This window comes from Neospora caninum, chromosome XII (genome assembly GCF_000208865.1).
Source record: "Neospora caninum Liverpool complete genome, chromosome XII".
Taxonomy (NCBI): Eukaryota; Apicomplexa; class Conoidasida; order Eucoccidiorida; family Sarcocystidae; genus Neospora; species Neospora caninum.
Genome location: NC_018398.1, coordinates 3,545,228 through 3,568,211, shown reverse-complemented (window position 1 = coordinate 3,568,211; position 22,984 = coordinate 3,545,228). Strand labels below are relative to the sequence as shown.

The 22,984-nt window shown below is 53.1% G+C and overlaps 4 protein-coding genes across 4 annotated transcripts; 3 read left to right on the top strand and 1 right to left on the bottom strand.

The window, feature by feature from the left end:
* Positions 1–1,789: 1,789 nt before the first annotated feature.
* NCLIV_064720 (conserved hypothetical protein) lies at positions 1,790–3,605 on the top strand (the record flags this gene model as incomplete). The annotated part of the gene is made up of 3 exons (XM_003886023.1): positions 1,790–2,560; positions 2,851–2,919; positions 3,429–3,605. 3 exons carry the CDS (start codon positions 1,790–1,792, stop codon positions 3,603–3,605), a joined length of 1,017 nt encoding a protein of 338 aa, XP_003886072.1.
* A 3,273-nt stretch (positions 3,606–6,878) lies between these two features.
* On the top strand, positions 6,879–7,736 carry NCLIV_064710 (conserved hypothetical protein; the record flags this gene model as incomplete). The annotated part of the gene is made up of 1 exon (XM_003886022.1): positions 6,879–7,736. One exon carries the CDS (start codon positions 6,879–6,881, stop codon positions 7,734–7,736), a length of 858 nt encoding a protein of 285 aa, XP_003886071.1.
* Positions 7,737–9,518: 1,782 nt separating this feature from the next.
* NCLIV_064700 (Ribosomal protein L18, related) lies at positions 9,519–12,465 on the bottom strand (the record flags this gene model as incomplete). Its single annotated transcript, XM_003886021.1, has 5 exons — positions 9,519–9,616; positions 10,150–10,356; positions 10,787–10,952; positions 11,390–11,479; positions 12,463–12,465. 5 exons carry the CDS (start codon positions 12,463–12,465, stop codon positions 9,519–9,521), a joined length of 564 nt encoding a protein of 187 aa, XP_003886070.1.
* Positions 12,466–16,181: 3,716 nt separating this feature from the next.
* On the top strand, positions 16,182–18,447 carry NCLIV_064690 (conserved hypothetical protein; the record flags this gene model as incomplete). The annotated part of the gene is made up of 4 exons (XM_003886020.1): positions 16,182–16,308; positions 16,657–16,915; positions 17,447–17,566; positions 18,126–18,447. The coding sequence occupies 4 exons, from the start codon at positions 16,182–16,184 to the stop codon at positions 18,445–18,447; spliced, it is 828 nt and encodes a 275-aa protein (XP_003886069.1).
* Between the last annotated feature and the right edge of the window lie 4,537 nt (positions 18,448–22,984).

Sequence of the window (22,984 nt, the reverse complement as noted above, 5' to 3'; positions counted from 1 at the left end):
CCCCCGGTCAGTATCCTGGGAATGCGTTTCTTTGAGTTCCACAGTTTTGGCGCGAATGAAACTCACACAAGTTGGCATCTGCAAACATGAAGAATCTAGGAAGCCCCTCCTGCCGAGGCCGCTGCATGCCGTCTTCGGGAAGCATCGAGAATCTCGCCGCTTCTCCCCAGAGTCTTTCCTGTTGCCATGTCTTTCAGGACTGGCATGAGGATCTCTATCGACACAAGGTCTGTACCGAGAGAGGACTGTTCCGCGTCTTTCATAACCAGCGCCCGCGTTTCCTTACAAAAAGTCCACGGGGATCTTACCCGGAGATCTTCGTTTCTGTCCCTGCGAAGCAAGCTGAACGTCTTCTTTGTTTCGGCCGCCACCTGGCGTGCGCCCCGAAGTCCTGTCTCGCGAATTACAGAAAAACCCTCCTGGTCGCTGTTCACGCCTCTCGTGAGTTGTTCCTACGCTCGCTGGTGACAAGACGGCGTCATTTCCTTCATGGATTTCAGCCGCTCTACATGGGCGTTTTTTACAGCGCCACACACCGGCGCGACAAATCAGCAGATTCACCACTGAAACAGCGCGGCAGTTTGCTTCATCGTTTGAGGTTGGTTGGTCCGTTCGGCACACACACCGCAGGTTCAGAATTGATCGGTGTGCAGGGGGAGTCTTGGCGGCTGTGGCTTTCAAAGGGAGTCTCGCCCAAGGATTCCTCTACCGCACGCCATTCTCCTGAAAGAATATGGATCGCCTGTCGATTTCTCGAGACCCTCCTCACTGAGTTTTAACTAGACATAGGGGACCTAGAAATACTGCCTCTCTTCTGTGGACTGACTTTCTGGGGCGTGCATGCAGATAGTCAAGTTCCAGCTGTCTCGACAAGCGCCATTCGGTTGTTGAAAAGCCGACGTGGAAGTTTTGAAACTGGACTTAACCCTTGATTTTTCCTGCCTCTGTCATAACGTCCCGACAGGCAGAACGCGGGCGACGAAAAGGCGATTTCTCCTGTTTTTCGTGACGCTCGCCGGGTGCAACGTCGCGCTACGTTCCTCACACTTCTGCTGTCGCGAGATGATCCCGAGACCAGCCTCCAGATTTTTCTTTGGTTGCGCGTTTTTTTTCTCTCTTCTCTCCCCGCGAGTTCCGATCCGAAGCGGTTCTGCGCCCTCTTGCCCCAGTTCCTTGCCCTCCACCATTGGCGTTCCGTCCCGTTGTTGTCTTGCGGTGTGTTGAGTCCCCGTCTCTCCGGTGACGTTCTTTTCCCCCCCGTTGCCCCTCTCTCAGGTCGTTTGCGTTTCGTCTCCGTCTTCCAAAGAAGTCCATCACCGCGATTCGCAGATCCTCTCGCTCTCGCGTGTCTTCCCGTTTGAGGGCCTGACTCGTCGTTTCTGAGGCGCTTCGAGCTGTCGAAACGCATGCACACCGCGGCACCAAGAGTTGGAGACAGCCCTGCCTGCTCGACGCACTTTTCGACTCCACGCGAAAACAATGGAGACGAGTGATCTCTTCGTTTCAGCCTCCTGCGACCAGCTCTGGGCCCCTGGAATGCGGCAACGTGCATCCGAGATCTCAACTTTCGACGAAGGTTCTTTTCCCCCGCGCCAAACGGCGCCGTGTTAAAACCACACGCTTTTCGTCAGCTTGTCATTCCCGTTTCACCCTCTCACATATGTACTTACATACATAGATATCTGTGCCAGCATAGCCCCCAAGATATAAACAGGGTGCATCTATATATTTTTCTGTTTGCCGTTGATCCAACGATAGCAACAACTGCTTTCCTGTCCCTGTGAGGCACATGTCGCCACGCACAGCGCTCAGTTGTCAGCTCTTTTTGGCGTTGCCCCCCGGGAACGGTTCCTCTCCGCATTCGAGACAGGACCGGGATCCGCATGCAGAGCCTTACCACAAGATGGCGGAAAAGCCGGGAGAAGGCAGCTCGGATGCTCGAGCGTGGACTGGGGTCGAAAGCAGTCTTGCGAGGGAGAACCCAGACGATGATTTTCTCTGTGCACTTGCGGCAGGCTCTCTTGAAAGCGCCTCTTTGCCTTCTCTGTCGTGTCGCCACCTCCAGAACGCAACAAAGGACGCAAGCCGTCTAGACACCTCAGGCTGCGACGCTCGTTCTTTGGCGTCTTCGCGTTCTTCTCTGCGCCTGGATCCTGTCACAACGCTCCAGAAGCGCGGCACAGAGAACGAAAAACGACAGAGGGAAGTGCAAGCTGGGGTGCGAAGAGGAAGAGAGGCACACGAAGAAGAGGAGCGACAGGACATCGGAAAAGAGGAGCGAGAGGCACACGAAGAAGAGGAGCGAGAGGACATCGGAAAAGAGGAGCGAGAGGCACACGAAGAAGAGGAGCGAGAGGCACACGAAGAAGAGGAGCGAGAGGAAATCGGAGAAGAGGAGCGAGAGGACATCGGAAAAGAGGAAGCGTTGAGTGAGAAGTCCTCTTTGGGGGTTGAGACGAATGCGGAGTTGGAGGCTGACGCGAGTGCTGGCCCGCCGCGAATCCGGTGCCGCCGATGCGCGCAGCTCATGGAGTTTGATCCCGGAAGTCGATTTGTCCAGGTGCGTGGTGCCACGTGTGAATGAGGTCCGCTTTCTCGTCTCGGGCGTTTATGAAAGGCACTAGGCAGGAACCGCGCGCGCTGTGCCCAGACGCGCGTAGGGGTTTGCAGGCGCATGCAGCCACAAGAGCGCAGAGACGTGCGCCTCCACTTCTGCCTCGGCTGCTAAAGAGTCCCACGTCGTCAGGGGCGATGCGTCGGAGCCACATGTGTGGTGAAGGGTTGCCTATGCATGCACCTTTTTCGAATGCCTCGCCTCGTTTTGGTCCGATACGCCCTGTGTGTCTGCAGTGCTACCAGTGTGCAGCAATCAACCGAGTGCTGCCGCGAGGGGACGACGGAGTCCACGCAGGCGGTGAGGTAAGAGGCGCGTCCGGACTCGGCGCGAAAAGAAAATATCGCAGCCTGCAGTGACCAAGGGCGCACAAAAACCATCTGTGGCGATGTATGTCGACCTGAGGCGTTTCGCTCTGGTCACACGCAGTCATATATATATATATATATATGTTGGCATGCATGTTGGTGGACGTGTGTACATACATATGTCTCAAGGAAAGGCTGGAAAATGGGACGCCGGTGACTGTGTCCGGTAAATGAGGCGCAAAGCGCGCGTTTCGTCAAACATTTGTGAGCCAGTTTTTGTTTCGAAACTTCCATTTCAACATCCACGCATCTCGACTACCACCTCTGCTTGTCTGTGGAGCTGTGTGTGCTGCGAAGTGTACTTGCATGCTGGGTGCGACGCCGCCTTGCGTGTATCCAAGAACTGAAGACGTGTACCCCTAACTATGTATGAGGCTGTGTTCCTAGCCTGGGCCGCTTTGTTGCCTCTACCCCCGCTGTGTTGTGCAGTGTTGCATGCGCCTCAGGTTCTCGCCCTCATCTGTCCAAGTTGTCTGACGACCAACCTGGCTCCGCGCGACAAGCTGATCGTGCGCTGCGGGGTCTGTGGAACCTTGTCTGTCGTGCCGTCGGCAGACCGCCTGGTTTGTGAAGCGCCGGGCGAAAGAGGCGTTAGGACTGCAGAAGCGCGGTTGCCAGAGTGAACAAAGACACAGAACAGGGCGCGGTTTCGCGGAGCACGGGTCGCAGACGACACGTCGCGCTGCGCGAAAGGTCTTTGCTCTGGCGGACAGCGCACATGTGCCAAGGAAGTAACAGACCTCAGGATACACCTGACTCCTATACAGGAAGGCCTCCAAGTAGCAAATCACTCCGTGGACGTCGGGTATTCTGCCACGGAAGCAGGTGTTTCTTTCTGCAGACACAGAGTGTATTTATCTGGAGACAGATAGCGAGGTTACGCTGGAAAGGGTTCAACGAATATACACGTTTCTTATGTTTCGAAACGGGGATTTTCCCGAAGGTTGCTGACGACACCTTCGGGTGTTGAGAGTTGCCGGCGCGAGGAAGCCGCGGACGAAAGCACACGGACTCAGAATACGCCCGATGGAGAGAGGAGAGACGCCAAACAGCTGTCCACCCTAGAGCTCTTTGATGCTTGACTCTATAGGTATAAATATGCTTGCGTTGATCGATCAAAAAGAACCTTCTGCCAATATGTTTATATGTTTCCGCATACGAGTGTGTAAGCCACACGTTGATAGGGAGCGCGAGGAGAGCTCTGTGTGTGTTTAGTAGCGCCGGTGTCTTCCCCTCGCTTTTGTGACTAGGTGTGACCAGTGTGTTGGGTTTTCGCGCCTTTGTGCGTAAAGGTGGAGTTTTCTTTAAGGAACCACGGAAGTTTTTCTCAGGTTTGCGTGCCTCCTCACAGGCGCAGTCGCGTTTCGCGGGTTTGTTCTCGCAGATCCGTTCAGAAAGATTCGTGGAGCTTCGTTCGACATCCAGAAACAAGCACTACTCGTGGGGTGTTTTGCGGAGTTTTGCAGCTCCGTGACCCGAGGGGCATCAGCTAACAACGCCTCTCTTTGAAAGGTTCCAGAAAAAGAACGGAATCCACAGGCAGCTTCGCACCTGGCCGAATGACCACTGAGAGAGACAGAGCGGACGACTTTCACTTTCTAGACACAGGGGGCCACACAGAGGTAGAGAGAGGAGAGCACTCCTGGATGTGCGCATCAGAGAGTTCCAAAATGGTGACTTGTACGTTTGCCACTCTCCGTCCCCCTGGAACACAACGAGCGGGGCTGTCGCGGGCGAAGTCCATCAAACTTCTTTCTCGCCGCCACACAGAGGCGCGGATGCTGGCTGCGCCTTTGATTGGACGATGCGCATCGAGATCAAGTGATGAACCAAGAAAACTCCCGTTCGTTCCGGCGATGGGGCCAAAGATGGCGGTCATTTTCAAAAGACTGCGTTGAGGATCTGTCAACGCTGAACTATGTTTAGAAGAGGCGTTTTGCTCGTATGCCAGGGCTGCTCTGCATCTTTTTGTCAACAGTGTGACACAGAGTGCCTGGGAAGAAAAACGAGTCTTCGTCCACGAGCTCGTGCCGTTCTTGGAGGAATCCTCACGAACCCAGAACACCCAAAGTGGGGCGTGTCAGGCGTCTGTGTGGAGTTCCCACCAGCTTCTTCCGTGTGGATTTCGTGTGGAAATCCCATCGAAGGCGTCCCCCGGCCCTTGCGGCAGATCCGGTTGGGGCTTTTTTACGCGCTTTAAATCCAAACCCATTGTGGCCTATCGTGCTCCAAATGAAGAACACCATACCTCGTTGTGCGCGGTGATCTTCCTTCACACCTACACTTCGGGCTCTGAGGGAAGGTCGCCTGGAGCGATCTGTCTCTCGCTTCTCATTCTCCGAGAACCTGACAAAAGGCGGCTACATAGGAGGCTGCTTCGGACTTACACTGCCCCAGGAGGCTCTCGCCTCGCCTTCGTCTGCGGTGTTTCTTCTCGCGTCCCTGCCCTCAGGCATCGGTTCCCTCGCGCTACCAAAGTTTGCATGGCTGGCGGCGGTAAGGGTCCTTCTCACTTCCCCGCCAACATTGAACCTCACGAGAGAAATGGTCTCCGTGGACGAGTTCAGCTTCTTCCATTCGGTAGATAGGCCGGAGATGTCGCTCACATGTGAGGAGAAACTCGTCCCTCTCGAAGTGAAAAGATCTCACATGGACATGTTGCGCTCTCGCGGGACTTCGAGCTCTTGCGGCCAAGCAACTGGGTTCAACCACGAGGAAATCTTTCTTTTCGCACTCGTTAAACGTCTTCTCTCTTTGCAGCCGATCCGACTTTAAGGTGGCGTGGAACACAGAAATTAGAGCGGGGGAAATGCTCTATTTTTTGTTTTAGGTTTTCTTGAGCATCTCGGCGGCTGGCTGCCTGGTCGCGTTTGCATCTCCCCAACTTCGATGCATGCGGTTCACTCTTTGTCCGCGGTCTTGTCAGGGATCCCTTGCTTTTTCCGCTCTGTTTTTTTTTCTCCTTCGATTCGTTCCGTTCTGTGGCTGCGTTGTTGATCTGAACAGCAGAGCGGACAGTCTTGTATCGGCCTCTGTGAGGTCTTGCATGAGACGCGGCGCCACGGGGCGTGTTTTGTCTCGGTTGCACATTCACTTCTGCGGACTCGAGATCGCGTTTTTTTCCTTCTCGGCGCTTCTTCGAGGTTGCCAAAGGAGGACCTTCCCGCTCTTCCTTTCTTCTTGTGCTTCACCGCTCTCCTCCGCGGAAGAGTCCCGCCGTGTCTCGCCGCCCCGCGACGCTTCTTCGCAAGAGAATCCAGCATTTCTTCTCCTTCCAGCTTGTTTTTTTGAGTTCCTTGCAAAACTCGGGAGAAATTCGGGACCCAAGGGGAAGTGGACACTCGGGGGGCTGAGGGCAACCGTCTCGTTTCTGGCCAGGAGCAAAAGCTACTCAAGAGACAGCAAGATCGGCGCATTTCCGCTCCGATGCTCTGCGTGTGTGTGTGTGTGTGTGTGTGTGTGTGTGTGCGCCCGAGTCTCGTTTGTTATTAATTGCCGTCGTCTGCGTGTTCGGAGTCTCTTGTACCGTCTCCTGTTCTTCCGCACGAAAGAAAGTGCGTTTTTGCTCGCCGAGTGCTGTTTCGTCTTGCAGCCGCCCCGACCACGGGCGGATGTGAGGCTTTATTAGACCGCGGCCAAACGTGAGGGTCAGAGGACCGCCGAGGAACAGGATTTTCTCAAAAAGAAGCGACTGAAGAAGTTTGGCTCGGCTCAGATCCCAGGCGTCGTGTCTCGCCTCTTCACACGCTCGAGGTTCGATCCCGTTTCTCGCCGACACAAGGAACAACGGTGGAAGCAAACCGGAGAAATGTAGGGGGAAAGCGAGACGCCTAGGAGAAACGCCCGCAGCCTCTCGTTTGTGGAGTGTTTTTAGGGGGTTGTCCGCGACAAAAAGGATGGAAGGAACTGTCTGTGGACGAGAAAAGGGTGAGGCGGACGTTCGACTGATTCAAGTTGGGGCCGTGTCCGTCAGGTCTCTGCCCCCGCGTCCACGCACGCGAAAGCATCACAGACCGTCTGTCGATTCTGACGACGGTGCGTCAAACGCAGAGAGTCTCGGCTCTCGTCCGAGCTCCTCGCTGGATGTAGAGGCGCAGAACTCCCCCGCAGCTGGTCGGGAACGGCCGTCCGTAGACACTCGACACGCCGCCGCCCAGCGGAGCGTGGAGAGGCCACGTGAAGAAACGGACCCAGCGGAACGCGCTTCTTTGCAGTCCTTCGGGACGACGCCCGCAGGCGGCGATCTCGGCTTTGAGTACCTGGACCACACGGCGGATGTGATTATTCATGCGTGGGGAGTCTCGCTCTCTGCAGCCTTTGAGAACGCGGGGAAAGCGCTCTTCCACTACATGACCGACACAGACCGTGTGGAGCCGCGCGAGCGCAGAACAGTGCAGGCTTCCGGTGGGGATCTCGAGGACTTGCTTTTCCACTTTATGGACGAATTGCTCTTTCTGTACGGCAGTGAATACTTTGTGGCGTGCAACATCGACGTCACGCGCCTCGACGCCGCGAACGGCTGCCTCTCCTGTGAGGTCCGGGGCGAAGTGTTTGATCGGAGCAAACACTCGCAAGGCACCGAAGTCAAAGCCATCACCATGCACGAAATGAAAGTATGGCAAAAGCGAGAGGCTGCCGCCGACGGGGAAGCCAACGGAGAAGAGCGAGAAGGCAGCGACTCCACGGACAACAACGAAGAAAAAACACGGGAAGACGGGAGAGCCGTGGAAGTCTTTGTTCTCGTGGACATTTAACTTTTAAAAAGACTCGTGTGCTGCTTTCTGGCCTCTCCTCTCAGTTCTGTCTTGTTTCCGGTTTTCACGGGTTTCGCTCGCCGTTGTTTAAAAGGCTTCTCTGCGTTACAGATCGCGAGGTTCATTACCCCACGGGAAACGGCCGCGCTGGGGCGACGCCTCGCGCGAGAACAGCCGCTGCTTGGCTGCCGTAACTTTTTTTCTCCAGTACCTCGAGAGGCACGGGAGACCCTTCGTTGCATGCGCTTGCGGAGGGACTCGAGCTTAGGTGATGCCGGACTCGTACTGCATGCGCCGAGCACGAAAGGGACAGGAAGGGTAGTCGCTGCTATGATCTGGCCGTTCAGACGCCGGCTTTGTAGTTGTACGGAGGATAAACCTCAAAGCGCAGCCGCACGCCATCACACAGATCTGTTGTAGGGTTGCCGCTTCGCTTCGCGCCTAAGGTGATGTGTGTGTTTCGCGTTTCGCTGCTTGGACAGAGTAGCATTCAAAGACAAAACGGACACATTAGACGAGAGACACAAGCGTCGCTGTCTCCCGATGCCAAACCGACTCGCCACGCACTGGCCGCGCGCCGTGCAGGTTCGAGATCCCCCGCCTACGCTTTTGCGTCCAGTCTCGTTCGTGCCTCTCTTGAATGGGGAACGTTGCAGCTTCTTGGGACAAGCAAACAAAGGGGCGTTGCTGACAGTCACGCCGACGTACAACAGACAAAGCCGTGAACGCCTTTTAAAGCCACCAGTTCACAGCGCTGTAGACCCACGCATGCATCCACGTATATATATATATATATATATATATATATAGGTACAGATATACAACAACACTATATATATATATATATATATATATATGCATATATATATATATATATATATGACTGTGTGTAGTGTGTACACAACGCTGCCACAGCAGAACCCCCCACCAAGGAGCTAGTTGCATTAGGGGGTCGCAGCCGTCAGGATATCGCCTGTGTCGATTCGTAGATCACTGTATACCCTAGCAGGAAACGTTACAGTTTAGAGAGATGCCTGACTTGGAAACCGCATTTCCATCAATGTACACCTGGCTCATGGGTCCTCCGTGCTGCCGCGCACCGTCGACATTCCGGTGCGACTCGGCGTCGGTAGAAAGGTCTCCATGTTTGCCGCGTGCTGTTTCTCGGGTTCAAGACGAGTTCAAAATTTTACTTCGCTGTTAAACTCATGGTCCTACGCCTGAAAGGACACATCCTACAGTGCCTCATTTGCCCTACACGTCGCCGCTGTCCACGAACAGACGTCGGACGAAGCTGACTATCGTTCACTATTACAACATAGGCTCGCGCCGACGCATCAGACTGCTTCGCTCTCAGGGCCTGTGCATCTTTATATTTCGCCGTGTAAAAAATAGCTGTATCGACATCTGCCTATATCAAGATGTGCGTCGAGAGCTACCGATGTACAGGCGCACAGGTCCGAGTGCCTATCTATCCAGGTGTTTCTCGCCAGGATTTCTTTATGTGCACACGCAGTCATGTGCCTTAACTACATGTGCATGTGGAGCAGCCCGAGAGTGCCCGAATATAGTACGAGGACCTTGTTTCGCGCATGCGATGGGGCTGGCGACTGGCGGGAGTTCGCGTACCGGGTTTGAGAGCGGCAACGAAATTACGCAGGTTTGGAAGATTGTCTTCTACGCCAGCAAATGTTAGGAAATCGACAGACTTAACACTGAGAGACTGCACACAGAAGACGAGGATGCATGTCTTCCCCTGACACAAGAAACACCCAAGACGCCTTAGTTCTTGTATCCACGCGACTTTCTGCGACCACGCGCCTTCTCGAACTTGCGGCCACTTGAGCGCACATACGGGCGGGCCTTGGATCCAGGGGTACCTGAAAAACACAAAGCCTAACGCAGTTCTGCATAAACAACTCGAAACTCAGGTGGAACTAAGAAGGACGCGAAGAATTCCATGCCTCAAGTGACCACCAACCCTTCTCTATACGTCTGTAGAGAGACCGATGCGTTTGACCGACATAACGACTATACGGAACTGTATAGGCCCCTCGAATGGATATCCTAATAAAATAAGAGTGATTTTGCCGCTCTGGTTTTCGATGCAGCGACGATGAGAGACGAGTGCTTGGCACTCTCGCGCGCGTCTCGTGTTTTCTGGGAAGCACGGGCTGGAAGAGCCCGAAAAGAGTCTCTGCTATGTTCGCTGTGAGTCCCTTTGCAGCCCAAGGCATGCGACAAAAAACAAAGACCTCTTGTCTCCCTATACAGACGCGAAAGGACGTAAGCTGCCTGGATACAGCGCGAGTCGGCACCGTGTGCGTCAGGAAACGCGCTGCCGCTGGGAAATCGCACGTTGGCGTGAACCACGAGGGAAAAGCCGGGGAGAGAGAGCAAACCGGAAGCGTACCTGGCGCAGCCCCGAAGTGCTTGTCAGCTTCGCGGCTCTTGGTTGCTGCACGGAGAAGAACGCACTTGGAGCCTTTGGGGCGACGAAGAGCGAGTTGATCAAAGGTGATGCATTCGCCTCCAGCTTTCTCCAAGCGGCGACGCGCAGTCTCCGAGAATCGCAGAGCGCAAACGCTCAATTTCGGGACGTGGACCATGCGAATGTCGTCTGCGACACGAAAAAGAGAAAAGAGACAGTCAAAAACAGATAAACACACCGGAAGAACGCGCTCTTTTCTATACACTCCATACACACAGGAAGTGTTCGTGTATGCGGTGTCTCTCCGAGAAGAGCGAAGCGATATCAATGTGCCTATAAAGTTTAAGGCCTTCCGGAGTGCACCGCCAAAATCACGAGACGTCCCTCGAGGCATACACCCCGACCCCCTAGCTTTCTGTGGAACACGTACTTGCGTGTCTCTCTCTCTATATATATGTATATGCTTATGTACGTTTGTACATGGCTTCTTCACATCTGCAGATATGTGTCATCCGTGCGTATGTATGTATCTAGTTCGTGGCGTGTGGATGCGAGGTGTATGTACACCTTTCGACTGCGCCGCGTCCTTTGCGCGTGTGTTCGGGTGAATTCGACGGACCGGTGACGGAGCCGACGAGAACTGCAATGTGGTCTTCCTTGTCCTTCATGTGACGCGCGAGCTTCGACAGAGACATCGGAGCCTTCAGCCTCTTCGGGCCCATCAGACGCTTCAGAACCACGGCATTGAAGCTGCTGTTGGTGCGACGTGCCAGGAACTGGTAGAGCTGCGGAAAAGGCGCAGCACCCGACGCCAGAGACGCGATCTACACCTTCACACGCCAGCGGATGAGGTCCCCGAACGCGCCTCTCTTTGCATGCACGTTTGGGCTGTGTTTCTGTTTAGAGAAGTCCAGCTCTCGACTCTCGGCTGCACAAGTCACCGGCTGCGTCTGGCTAGGTTTTGCGCACGGGAAAAGACACGTCCCTGAGGAAGGACACATCCGCGCTTTTTTCCCAGGCTTCCCAAAGAGAAGATTCAACTTGCCTAACTCCAGACACACTTCTGAGCGGCCGCGACTCCCCCTAACCGCCAGCACAAAGGCTCGCTCGCGTGCATGCGTTGACATCTGCTACAAGGACTGCTCCGTGGTCCTTTTCCAGGTGCCGACCCAGTGCTTCGGCACACCCGGAGAGAAGCGCCGTGGGTGAGAAGCCTTCTTACCTTTACGAGGAGGCGCAGGTACGGGTTTTGCGACTTCACTGTCCTGCGACCGCCCTTCTTCTTGCGGCCGTTGTGCTCGAGATCGACACCCTGCAAAAACAGGAGCGAGGCGCACATACACCAACGGATTTCCGCTTTGGAGAGGCGCCGCGCCCCAAAGGGCGCAGTAAAGAAGGTACTGCCGCTGCGCTTGTCACGTTTCCGGGAGTCCAGACACCGGAACGACACACACACGCACAAACATCCCCCGGTGGAAAAAAGCGGGGGAAAGGGTAAGTTAGGAGACATACAGAAAACCCAGTTCTTTACGATTGCCGCGAATCCCCCTTGCTCTCCAGCAAGGGAGGAACGAGGGCACTCCCCCGTGAAAAGAAGGAATGACTTGAGGAACCGACGCACGCGATCAAGAAGGGGGGACAGCGCTGGTGCACACAAAAGATAAAGACTCTGGAAAAGCCGCAACAGCACGCGTCGGCTTAGTCGGTACTTCCCGTCCTTCCGCTGGAGAGTCGCGCACCGCGTGACGCCGCTTCTCGACACCGCCAACAACGAGGAGAAAGGACAACCGACTGGCGCGAGGGTAGGGCCACAAAACGTAAAAACAGACTTTTTTTTCGTTTCTCTCTGGCCGTCACCACCCAAAACGTTCCCCCCCCCTCTCCCCGCGCGATTGTTCCCCTCGTGCAAACCGAGTGAAGCGAATTTCCCCCGCCCCACGCGCCCTCTTATGGCCGAGGGATTTGTTCCTTCTTTTCCCTTTTCTCCCTCTTTTTCTTCCTCGTGGTCTTTCTCCCCGCGTTTCGCCGTCTGCAAATCTGGGACGCCGCAGCGACCGTTTGAAGCACATGCATTAGGGCAGGGCGGGATTTTCGAGTCGGGGGCAGCAGGGGAGATCGCGCCGCCGAGCCAGAGATGGGATTTGGGGAATTTTTGCGAAAGGAAAGGGGGAAAAAGATCGGAGATGCAAGGCAACGAAAAAGGGGCAGAAGCGGTGTCGACAAAGGGTGAACAGAGATACCCCACACCAGAAGAAAGCGGCGAATGGGGGAGGAAGCCACGAGGGGGACACTTACCATTTTGACGCGGAAGAGAGCAGAAGAGACAGAGACACGCCCAAACCGGCCGAAAAAATAACAGGTGAGAATCGCAGGCTTCTTCGTCTCCCCTCTCTCGACACACAAGCCAGCAAAAAGACGACAAAAACCGCGGCGACAGAGAAGGAAAAGGGCGACGAATCTCTGGGCGCTTGCGAACCCCTGCGAAAAATCGCCCCGTTTGCATGGGCGAGCCGCACAAACGGCGCCACGCGTGATGGGGCGGCTTATAGTCGGAGAAAGGAGCGCGGGGTCGGGGCGGCAGAACGGCCCGCAGCGTCTGCGCGGGGGGTAAAAAGGCGAACGCAGGTCCGTGCAGCTTTTTTGTCGAGGGGGCCACCTTTTCTGGGGACCACGCGCTGGGACGCCCAGAAAAAAGAACGCTTGCAAACAGAAAAACGACAAAAGGTTTCTTTGGAGCTGCGCCAGAACAAGGCGAGCGGCTGCCGACACCGGCGAGGGTTGAGACGGACTTGTGAAACGGTTTCGCAGCAGCTTCTCTGTGCGCGATGTCGACGTCCGTGGTCAGTCGCTATTTCTGACAGAAAAGCTTTCCAGAGGTGGATGGTGAGATTGTCGCTTTAGGTGACGCAGTCTGGACCTAGCTTGCAGCAAGCAGAGGGGTTTCTTTCAGACACTGGGGAGCGCTCGACTCTGTTGACAGGGCGGCACACGGCGGATGTCACAAAATTCGTGGAAAACTCGGAAGCATCGGCTCTCGATCGTGGGCCAAAACACGACGACTCAAGCGCTTCTCAATTTTGGCGCGGGGTGTCGTACGCTTGTGATGCTACGGCCATCGCACATATACCCTTGCCTTAAACACACCAGAAATCGTCTTTGCCACATCTGAACAAACAGGAGAGTACAGGGGTATACCCGATCTCCTCTCATTGTTACCCATACAAATATACCTATATATATGTGTAACACGTACTTTTTTATCTCTTACTCTGCTTCGTATATCGCATACGTAGATGTATACATATGTGTCTTTGTATGGCGTTAGTCATATATATAGACGAATGTGTGAATGCATGCATCTCCCGGACTATCTTTCCTCGACCGTACACATGCGTATATGGCAAGACTGTCTAAGTCTTTGTGGGCTTGTATCGTATACGGGGAGCTTTGGAGGTTGTAAATATTCCATGCACTTTGCATTTCTACGAGGTCTTCCGTGTTGCTCTTTGTCGATGTCCCGGCTCCACTGATTGCTTTTTTCATGATCGCCCACCGAGGACCGCTTTTCAGGAGGGGTGGTCGGTCTCTGCTCCCCCGAGGCTTTCACACGGGCGTGTTGAGCCGAAAAAACTTTTAACATTTCAGTCTCTCCACCTTGAGGCTCCCTTCACTTTATGTGTGCATCTGCGTGGAGAGAGACTTGGGGGTATGCATATGCATATCTATAGCTCCCGTTGCATACACAAAGTTTCGCTCTCGCAGGATGCGACCGTCCACTACAGCTTTCGAAGCATATTGAGTGGGTAGGATTTTCAGTTTTGTTCTGAAGTGACCCAACCCTGTCTTCAGGCTGCACGCGAAAGTCTTTTTCGAACACAGCGGTCTAGATGACGTCGGCGCAGCATGATAGGTTTTCTTCGGCACCCCGAACCGGAGAGATGGCAAGTTGTTAGAAATACCCTGCCCTCGTCTGTTGCAAACACCGAGACGCATTCGTTTTTCCCCGGGACTAGGCTCGACATAACTGCGTCTCAGGGGCGGTAAGCCGCCAATTCTGCGCAAAGATCGATTTCCTACTTGAGGGCGTTTGCGGAAATCCGACTTGACAGGATTCACCGGAATCGGAGATCTCGCGGGCCAACGTTTCTTCGTGATGTGCTGTTCATTTCGCGGAAGCCTCACATTTTGTGTGCTGATTTGATCTCCAAAGTGCGTTTCATGCACATGCGCGCATGCATATACAAATGAATACTCTAAATTCTCACACATAATAGCATTCACACATCAAGGTCTGCGTGTGTGGGAGGATGTGGATATTTCGACACACCTCGCTGCGGGTGCCTGTCTGACCGCATGTATGCATCATTGTTTAGATGTCGAGAATCGTAACTCGTCACCCACATATATATATATATAACATTCACCCACCAATAGAGGAATTTATAGCCCTGTGCATGGGCCCCTATGTATATAATCCATATATGTCTAAATAATCCATATATATATATATATATATATATATGTGTAGACCACAGAAGCTCACGGTAGCATCCGGGTGTTCCTCATTACATTGCAGTGCATCGCCGCGCTCAGAGAGAGACATCCACCTGCTTGAAACAACGTTCGGCAAAGGATCTTCCGCGTTTTGAATTAAACCTAAAGGGGAAGTTTCCTGCAGCCCGGCCGCGCGGCTGTCTGCATCTGGCAGTGTCTTGCTCGCGCTCTTTTGCCTCTCTGATCGCTCCCTTGCATGCAGCCCCATTCCGAACTTCGCGTGGTTGTGGAAATCCCGCGAAACCGGGGGAAACTTCGGCATGGAGAAGCAGAGAAAAGGCGGAACGTCTCTCCTTTCCCCTCCTCTTACACCCGCTTCAAACTTTGCCGCGATTTAGCGCAAGACAACGCGGCACATCCTCTCAAATTCTCAATGCCAGAACAGCCGTTGCGTGCCGTGTCGCCCCTCCCGCAGTTCCCTTTTTCTGCATTTCCGCTCTTTTTTCTTCTTCGCATCTCGGCGCACTCCATCTGTCTGCGAATGCGTCGTTTCTTGAGGCTTCGCCTTCCTCACGACAAGGAAAGCTTTGGGAAATCTGTGCATGCGACGCCCGCCGAGGCAGGTTTTTTCGCGCTCAACGCTCGACGCCCAGCCAATGCATGCCGCTGACTGCCGATTGTTTTTCGCACGGCGGAAACAAAGGAGCGGAGACAGAGCCGCCACCTCCGTTTGCGAAACGTGTTGTCCCGACCTCAACACGTCATTTTTTCGCGTCTTTGCGCTCCTGCGTCCTCAGAGACTGGCAGGCCTCTTGCTTTTGACTCGGCGAAAGCCTCGCTGACTCCCGGGGAAACGCGGCAAGATCCGTTTGATCCAAACGCCCGACGCGTGCCTACTTCCGCAGCGCTTTTTCTTTTAAGCAAGTCCCTACACCGTGCGCGAACAGCGGACGGGTAAACTGTGGACGGTGTGTAGACCTGGAAACTGCCTGACTGTTTGTCGTCGTTCCAGGGAAACAGGGTGGCTGAGATCGCCAAAGTTGAATCTCCTTCCTCAACCTCCTTTCTGACTCAACGCAAATTCCGTATTCTGCATGCGTTTCTTCCCGCGTGCCAGCATCGATGCTCACAATCGTTCGGAACAAAGCAGCTGACCGCTGCGACAGCTCTCACTGCTTGTTACCTAAAATACCTACTTCACGCATACACCCATACACGGACGTACGTATATACATAGATATACCCATACACATCTACATTCATATGTGTCTATATATGTATATATATGTATGTATATCTGTATATTTGTATTGCATGAATGTGTGTTTCTGCAGCTTTTTCTGAGTAATTTTGAGTGACGGAAGCCGACTTTTCCTGGTTGGCAGGGTGTTTCCGTCGCGAGAGAATGGTCTAGCGTCGTCTGCGTAGTGTTTTTTTCGAACGTTTTTTGCGAACGCCGCGAAGGGTTGAGTCGCTCCAGAAAACTCGGCTGCTTGACATTTACCTCCGAAATAACAAACATGGGATTGGCGCGTACCATGCTAACGGCGCTGGTGCTCAGCGTCTGGGTGATGATTCACGCCGTCTTCATCGCCAACGCCCCTGCCGAGCAAGGCGCTGAGGAGCGCATGCTCCCGCTTCGTATCCGTGAGTGGCCGGAAGAGAAAACTCACAGGAGCCGAGACGCAGCGGACCGCAGATAAAGAAACGCGAGCTGAAAAGACAAAAGACCGATTTCCAACCTCCACACGTGCCTCTCCAAAAAGTCTGTGGGTGGGTCGGTCAATCCTTGCTTCTGCGGATACCTCTCCTCTACCTCTTTGTGTCTCTCTTTGCCTACGAATAGTTCTCTGTGCAGGAGTCTCTCTTTCGCTCTGTATGTGACTCTGTCGGCATGCATGTTTGTGTCTGTATACTTTTCAAAGACAGAAATGCGCATGGAGTGCAGCTGCGCCTGCATGCGTCGGAGGCGTCTGCGCGGTGTTCTCTCTGCAGCCTCGGTCTTTCGGATGGCCTGGTTCCGCACGCTGGTCGAGACCCACATGGACACAGAGAGGCTGAAGATCGCCGAGCCGCCGCAGCCGCATGCTTCCTTTTGGTCTTCTCTGACGAAGAAAGGAGGGAAGCTCAGTTCTCCTCGCGGAGTCTACGGCGGCTCGACCTACGGCTCTCGAGACGAAGAAGAGAAGCCGTGGCTACGCCTCCTCTCGTGGCTCATCACGGCGATGACCATGGCGGAGTTCGCGACCTTCCTGTGAGGCTCGCACAGCTCAGAGACACCGGGAATTGCAAACACATGCAGTTTGGGAGAGACGAGGGAAGGCTGAGGGAGGCCGAGCCTAGGCGAGAAGTCGGAGCTTCGGAAACACGGCCATGCACAGACACACGCACCCCCCCCCCCCGCACGCACACAGAGCAAGACCCAAATCGATACACACGTGCAAATATGTATCCAACTGTTTTAAGATGGAGTATCCATGTATGTGTATATGGAGTATATATGCATTCTGTGCACATGTGTGTGTACTTCCATGTATATCAACTCAGTGACTAGAGATCCTCTAGCTCCGAGCTGTTTCCTGTATTCGAAAGTTTGAGGGATTCGCCGCACCGTGTGGGGGATCTCGACGCCTCTGACCCCATTTCTGCAAGGAGCGCCGCACGCGCCAAAGAAACAAGCCTGCGTGCGATGCGCATGATGTTCGCGAAGGCGTGCAGATTCGTGAACCTCGTGAAGGCCCGATGCCGTTCGTTCGCTCGTGTCTGTGTGGGTTCTTTCTTGCAGATACTTTCTTTGGGCGACAATTTGGAGAACGGTTCTAAGACCCGTGATCTTTGTCTTCTTCCTTCTCGCCCTTTTGCTCCTTCTCTTCTACTGTGTGAAAGGCTACTACTTTGTCGTCGCGTACGCGCAATCGGTTCTTTTGGGAAAAAGGGCGCGCTGCTGTACAGACAGCTCGCAGCCTCTTTGCTCTCTTTGGGGAGACGCACGTGCGCCAGGCCTGGACACATTTTTTCCCTGAAATGCGGCGTGGGAGACAGAGCGCCACGAGGACTGTCTCATGCAAACATGCAAAGTGACAAACTTCGCCCGTTCCCGCTTCTTGTCCCGCGCACCGATCTCCACCGTCTTGTCTTGATGCATTACTCACTCACCTGACTAGTGTAGATCTATCCATGTACCTATATACATATATATACCTGTCGAAGTGTCCATATATATTCATATAAATATATATTCATATATATATATATATATGTATATGTATATGTATTGCGTTGTTTGGGGTGCAGGCACATCCCTTTCGCGTTGCCTGTTTGGAGAGACATTGCATGTGCATCATCACTGCCCGTATTGGTATTGTGTCGATCCTCGAGCGTGAGCTGCGTTCGAGGGAGAGGACTGACGGCGTTAGATCGCGAGTGCGACGCTCGTTGGGACCTTGGTTTCTTTTCGCGTGCAGACCCGCGTTCTTCGACGGTCCAGATCCGGCGGTGTTGCCTTACCTTGCCGCGGTCGACGCGTTCCTTCACAAGACGGCGCTTTCTCTCTGGGCGTGGCACGAGACCGGCTTTCAGCTGGTCGACCGCCTCCTCGCAGTGCTGGTCTCCCCCACGTCGGTGCTGGAGGAGCAGAGCATGCAGGCAAAACTCGACAAAGGCGCTGGCCTCGACGCGGGTCTTGCAGGGTTTATCCAAACTGCGAAACGCACCCTCTACGCACTCCTCGCAGGGGGCGAGCGGCTCTCGACGCACGGCCCGCACACAGGACAAACAGAGCTGTAAGGGAAAAAGACAGGGGAGGCGCTTGCAAACTCACCTTCGAGGCTAGTCTCGTAACCTTTCCGTCGCGACGCGCGTTGACCCCAGATTGTACCGCCGTACCCAGCTCTGTTTCCACTGTTCTCTCTCTACACATGTGTGTCCTCCGTGGCGATCGACGGACGGGCATGCCAATCGACGAGTGCGTGCGTTCATCATTCATGACGGTTCCTCCTCCACATGCAAAACACAGGCGGGCGCGCAGGCGTCTCTGGTGAAGGGACCGCAAAAGGGGAGAGACGTGAACTCGGGAAAGGCCACAGAGTTGCGCAGCGCTAGACCCGCCGCACACGCGCCGCGAGGCATTTTTCTCGTACAGCGAGTTCGGTAGCAGCGAGGGAACGGGGAACCCTGAAAAGAAAGGATTTTCGCGGTATCTCTCCCGAGGAGCTGAAGCGATCTGTTATGGGGTTTCTTAGGGGGCGATTTCCTCGATGAGAGACGACGGAAAGAAGCCGAGCGATGTCGCCTCCTGGTGGCGTTAGTTCGGATGCGTGGCGCGCTCGAGAGACACACACACACGCAGCCCTGGCAGCAAGAAAAGCGCATTTCTTTAGAGAGACACAGACCGCCTCTTTCGTCTCGTGCTCAACTTCTTCCCAGGGGTTCCTCGAGAACCAGAAACACATGACGCGTGTCTTTACTTTTCGAGTGTGGGGTTCGACACAGGCAGGTATATCTATAGGAGTCCGTCTAAAATACACACACGCTCGTCAAGTATAAGTCGACATAGATGTATATATATATATATATCTATATATATATGCTTCTACTTACGCTTGGGCGTTTTTTGAGAACGGGCAACCCAGCCTTCTGTCCTCAGTGCGGAGTAGCCAACGCGGATTTTCCGTGGCTTCGTGTTTTGCGTCTCGGGATCCTGCCGCCTTCGTCTCTCTGACATTGCCTCAACTACATACAAACATGTAAACTAATATATATAGAAATATGTGGAAACTGTTTGACTACACAGGACACGGAGTTATGGAGTGCTTCTATCTACACTTGCGTACGATGCACTTTACACATCCGCGACATAAACAAGAAATATTTCCATACATGTATCTTAGATCTGATTATCCGATATTACATGACCGGCATGAGTGATTCCCTGTAGCCACACGACTGTCGGGGGACACCAAGGCATAATATATATATATATGTATATGTGTATATATATATATATATATATATATTTGTTTATGTGTAATTTTTTTTGCTGCCGCGACGTGCAGGTAGTGAAGGACATGTGGGCATTCGCGACCCTGACTGCCGAATGTCGAGAGGGTGGTGTAGAATGTGTGTCCGTCAGTCGCCACATTTTTGAAAAATGTTCCGCAGACATGTTTCCAGAGGTTTTTGCTTCGAGGCGCATATCCATTTCCGTTGTCAATGCCAAAAATTTAGCGCACACGTCCCTCAAACGCCACTCCCACATTTCCGTCTTTTCGACTGACTGCGACACAAGGGGAAGGGCCAACACCTCCCTTTTGGCGAAACACCAGAGTTTCGTCCAAATGATGGAGAGCTCTGAGAGCTCGCCCCACGCGCAGAAAAGCGAAGGGATCCGGGGAGATCACTGGTTTGTGAGTTAGAAAGGAACAAAAGAGTTTTCGCTCACGAATCGTCGAAAGCGCGGCCCGCCGAAAATTCCCCCCGTCAACCGTGTTTCCTACTTCTCATAAAAAAGCCTGTTTTCTGCATCGATAGATGCAGAAAATAGGCATATATAGACACACATGCAACTACGTACACATAAATCTATATATTCATATACATATATATGGTTGAAGCTGTGAAACTAACTCTATACATAAAACTGTTATATCTGGAAGGTGCAAACATATGCATGTATTGCCAGAGAAAACGTGTACAGAGAAAGATGGGCTGTACGTGGTGTAGGCGTGGGCGGGAATGGTAAGGAAAGTGCTGCGAAACGCATGCACGTTCTTCTCGAAAGTGCCCCCGGTTTTCGTGATTGCCTTTCCTACAGATGGGAAACACCCATGTAGGATAAGACTGGAACGACAGCATCAGTCCCAAAGGCGCCAAAAAGTGTAAATAGACACACATATGCGTACATAAATACGTAGACATGTCCATATGTATATAAACGCTTAGTGCGTCCCATGAATGAGGTGGTTTGCTCGTACGTTTCAAACGAGAAATGTTGACAGGCCTGTGTTTCCTTTCTGTGTTCGGATTTCGGGGCGAACGATAGCGCATCCCTGCGGAACGGAAAAGACCCCGTTTTCATAGCCTTAAACTTTAAAAACGCCAACTCTCAGTAGTACCTGCAAGCGTGGCTGTGAGTCTTTCTACACCCCTTTCTCTGCCTCTCTTTCTCTATCTCTTCGTATACATCCAAAGCGCTATGTGCTCACGGATATATATACACATATATACACATGCAAATGTACATTTATATACATATATTTAAAGTTATGTTATATGCATGTAAATAGAGAAAGGCATGCCGTCTGAGTGTCCTCTATAATGTTCCCGTAATCGGCGTTCCAATACTCCTCACCGTGCTCCCTCTGGGCGTGAAAAAAGAAATTACCTGAAACGGCGAGCGAGACGAAATCAACTTAAATGCGACTGCTGGTCACGTGAACCTGAGAAGCCCCGCACTCCTCACGTTTCTTCCCTGGTCGTTGAAGTTGACAGGCTCAGTGGCTGCGGCGCGCATCCCTTTGACACGGCACCTTACACTTCTGACATTGTAGTGGTTTCAAACTTCCTGGCACCTTCATGTTTGTGACTTGAGAAAAAGTAGGATTCGAACCCTCATGTACAGAAGGCACACTACACCAACTAGCACACGTTGCCACCGAATCATCTGGGGAGAAACTGTGCTTCAGTGACGTTCTGTGAGAAGAAAGGAGCAAGGACATAACGCCACACGGCGGTCTGGGTGTCTGTAGTGAAGCAAAGAATACCCCGCCGAAATTGCCTTTCGCCTCGACACACTGTCCACCGTCTTGGCATGACGCGTCCTGGCCATACACATTTGTCTACGAAGGACCACCCTCCTGGGAGGCCTTGATTGGCTTACAAGAACTATATGCATATATACCCGTATATGTAAACATACACATGTGCAAGGAATTTTTCGCAAATATGCAAGGCAGGTGCACCGAGATGTGCGGTACTACCTACCGGATGCATGCATGATGCATATCTACGTTTTTCCCCACAGTAGACACACATACACAACCGTTTATATTCATTTATATATACACACATACGTGCACGAATGCCAACGTGCATGCACATACACACGCACATGCATATATAAGCTCTCCGCGTGTGTGTGATTCCTGCCTCTGTTTGTGAAAGTTAACAGATAGCGACGCTCAGGTGCTTTGCTGTTCCCGCTGTGCATTTTCTGTGCAGGAAATCGGATTTGACGGTCTTCAGCTCTTTTTGCGCCGCGACAAAACCCGAAAAAAAGAGCGTCGTGAGCGCACCATCGCCTGCCTCGTTTCGGACTTGGCTTCCCGCTCTGTCTCTCCACACGCATGAACCGCAGGAGACAACTGTCCTCTCTGTCCTTTCCTCTTTCTTTCGCCCGCGACAAAACGCCTCTCTTTCCGAAGAAGAGGGAGCGCATCCTCCGGATCCCGTACAGTCCCCTTCCCCCGCGTTCCTGACTTCACTCTTTCCTCGTTTGGTGCCTTTGTCCACTCGAAGCACAGTTCGCAGAGACACAGAACCGAGCACGCGTCCTCGCTTCTTCCCCGAGAGTCTCGACCTCTTCTCCGTTTCGCACCTGCGCGACTGGATAACGTTCGGCTTCAGAGAGCTGCAAAACGACAAGTGCGTGCGCGTTGTCCGAGCTCGAGTTGTCGCAGCTGAGCGGCGCCGCTCGACGCCCGCCGCAGTTTGTTCGCATCTAGGAAACTGAGAAATTTTGCCGAGAAAAAGGCGCACCAGCGAATCTCCCAGGGCTTTGGCGGGGGGCATTTTAGGCTTAAATGTTGTGCATTTTTTTGTCTAGCTCCTCGTCCGCATTTCAGCGAACGACTGGGCTTCTGAATCGTTGCTCGAAACGACGCGTGAAGCGACAACGACGCGTCACGCAATGGCCAGCTTTTCCTGTTCGTGTGTCTTCTCGTTTCAATCGTTTTTCAAGAAGTCAAGCGAGATTAAAATAAGCGAACTCCGAGCTACACCCTGCACACAGCGCCACAACATGCACCCTCTGTATACATAAACCTATATATATATATATATATATATATATATATTTATCTACTGCCAGCCTGTGTGTATAGAGCCATCTAAATACATACATACATATATATATATATATATATTGCCCAGCTTGCGTCTCTCGGCAAACGAGTGTACTTTCTCGTCTCTCACAATCACTGAACCTTCGGAGGGCGCACTGGGAAGTCGTATCTAGTGAAAGAACACGAAAAAGAAAGCACTCGACCCTGTGTTTGGGCACCTTCCCCCCGTTCGTATGCACAACACATTGACTAATGTCGGAGTT